Source organism: Diaporthe batatas (genome assembly GCF_019321695.1).
Source record: "Diaporthe batatas strain CRI 302-4 chromosome Unknown Contig00006, whole genome shotgun sequence".
Classification (NCBI taxonomy): domain Eukaryota; kingdom Fungi; phylum Ascomycota; class Sordariomycetes; order Diaporthales; family Diaporthaceae; genus Diaporthe; species Diaporthe batatas.
Genome location: NW_025408553.1, coordinates 1,294,203 through 1,296,149, shown reverse-complemented (window position 1 = coordinate 1,296,149; position 1,947 = coordinate 1,294,203). Strand labels below are relative to the sequence as shown.

The following is a 1,947-nucleotide window of genomic DNA, read 5'->3' as shown; positions in this document are numbered from 1 at the left end:
ACGATGATGCGACCACGACCATTACGCTGCCCTCGGCTCAGACAGTAGTGGTCTACGTCGCTGGGAGCAACCCGTACACCGCCTTCCCCGAACAAGGATACGTACAGGTCTAAGTCGCAGAGCACGTGTTTGTCGTGGTAGACTACTCCAACCCTAGTAGCACCGTCAGCACCGTTACTCAGATGCAGACTATCGAAAGACGCGTTGACTTCTGTACCACGACTTCAGTCATCGGAATCTCATGAGAAGGCTTTAACGGAAAGCTGGTACTGGCAGGAGATAAAGAGAACACTGAGGGCTTCCTGGGCTCGAAGGAGATTGCGGCGCGGCTGGATGCCACCTTGGGGGGTTGATGATGAGGGATAGGTCTGCGGTATGTGGAGACTCCGCCTGCGTATGGAAAATTACTGGGTTATTTGTGGGGTTATCCAGCACCAGCGGTGGTGGTCGCGGCCGCTGGCCCACCAGATCAAGTTGGCGTTGGATGGTTCCTTGCTGCCTGCATATCGGGACATGTCAAGGACTGAGTGAGAAGAAACAATGACTAGTCAATTAGCCTGCCGGAATGACTATATAAACGCATTTCACGATTCTCTTCGCCCTGAGCTCCCTTCACCCGGGGACTTGAATCATCAGACTGTTTCAGGAGCCTCAAAAAGTTTTCCTATAATATATCCTTAGAAACCACATCGTGAAGATCAAATGGCTGGGTTAGACTAAACTACATTTGCATTGCCAGGTCTGCAGGTTATTGCCTTTCAACTTGAAATGTTGCAAGAGAGACGGACCTCTATTTCTCCAGCTAACTTAAATGCCCGTGTTCTCACTTGTCTCTACCGGAATTTTCCGCAGAGCTCCGAGGAAATTCCTCGTGTACCCTTCAGGTGTCCTTTCGTTCACCGTATCAACAACCAGATATCTACTTTCTCCCTTCCTCGTCTGCACCTCTAGTAATTTCTCCCCGACCAACTCTTCATTGCGAAACAGGTGGCTCGTCCGCTTGGGGAACTCCTCCCTCCACTGAAGAGCCGTTCTGAGTGGCGAGATCGGCGCTCGCACGAGGCCGCCCGCGAATGACGGCCGCCCGCTTTCCTCTGCCTCGAGCACGGCACGAGGGATCCTCTGGCCACCAACGGCGCCGCACCACGTCTCTCCTTCAGCCAGCACCACGGCATTACCGATCGTGGTGACGACGTCGCGGCCGTCAGGAAGCCGCACAAAGACCGAGTCCGCGCTGGACCAGATCGCGCGGTGGGGGACGGCCTGAGACGTCCTGGCCGCGGGGCGGGCGGCAATGATTGCCTGCCATCTTGTAGGGTCGTCGAAGTCCTCCTCGGCGAGTTGCTGCGTTGAATTTATGGCCAGTATGCTCGCCCCCGGTGGTGACGGCTTGGGACCGGTGGCGAGCTGCTGCATGGCAGTGGTGATGGGGACCCAGGACGGCCCGATGTATTCTGTCTGGGGGCTGCGGCTGGCGCGGTTGCAGCAATTCGTTTTGCGGCTATGTGGCAATGCGCAGTAGATCACAAGAGTGCGGATACTGGGGAGGTCGACCGCTTTGAACGGTTTCTGTGATTGTGCATCTCCCATGGTTGAATTGATCACAGGGCTTTGTTGGGACAAGTCGTGGTGATTGCTTAGCACGCCCGTGCCCAGCAGGGCCGGGCAAACAGCGGCGACGCGTATTCGTACATGATTCATGCGAGTCATCAAACGTCGGATTGTGTCGCAGAGGTGCTCTGAGCGATCGGTGTTGTGTTGGTCTTGACCTTGTGTATCGAGCTCCAAGCTAGTACATCTGCCTGGAAGGGCGTCGACGATGTCGAAGATGGTGGTCCGTTCTAAAAGAGTTTCCTCACGGCCTTCCAACGATAAGGAAAACGAAGCAAGGTTATCCAACCGCTTCAGAAGTGGAATGGTGCGGCGTATCTTGTCATCCAACCCAGG

General features: G+C 55.2%; 1 protein-coding gene across 1 annotated transcript; it reads right to left on the bottom strand.

Moving 5' to 3' along the window:
• Positions 1–796: 796 nt before the first annotated feature.
• Positions 797–1,590, bottom strand: KVR01_006416 (uncharacterized protein; the record flags this gene model as incomplete). The annotated part of the gene is made up of 2 exons (XM_044794193.1): positions 797–1,454; positions 1,542–1,590. The coding sequence occupies 2 exons, from the start codon at positions 1,588–1,590 to the stop codon at positions 808–810; spliced, it is 696 nt and encodes a 231-aa protein (XP_044645219.1). The 3' UTR covers positions 797–807.
• Between the last annotated feature and the right edge of the window lie 357 nt (positions 1,591–1,947).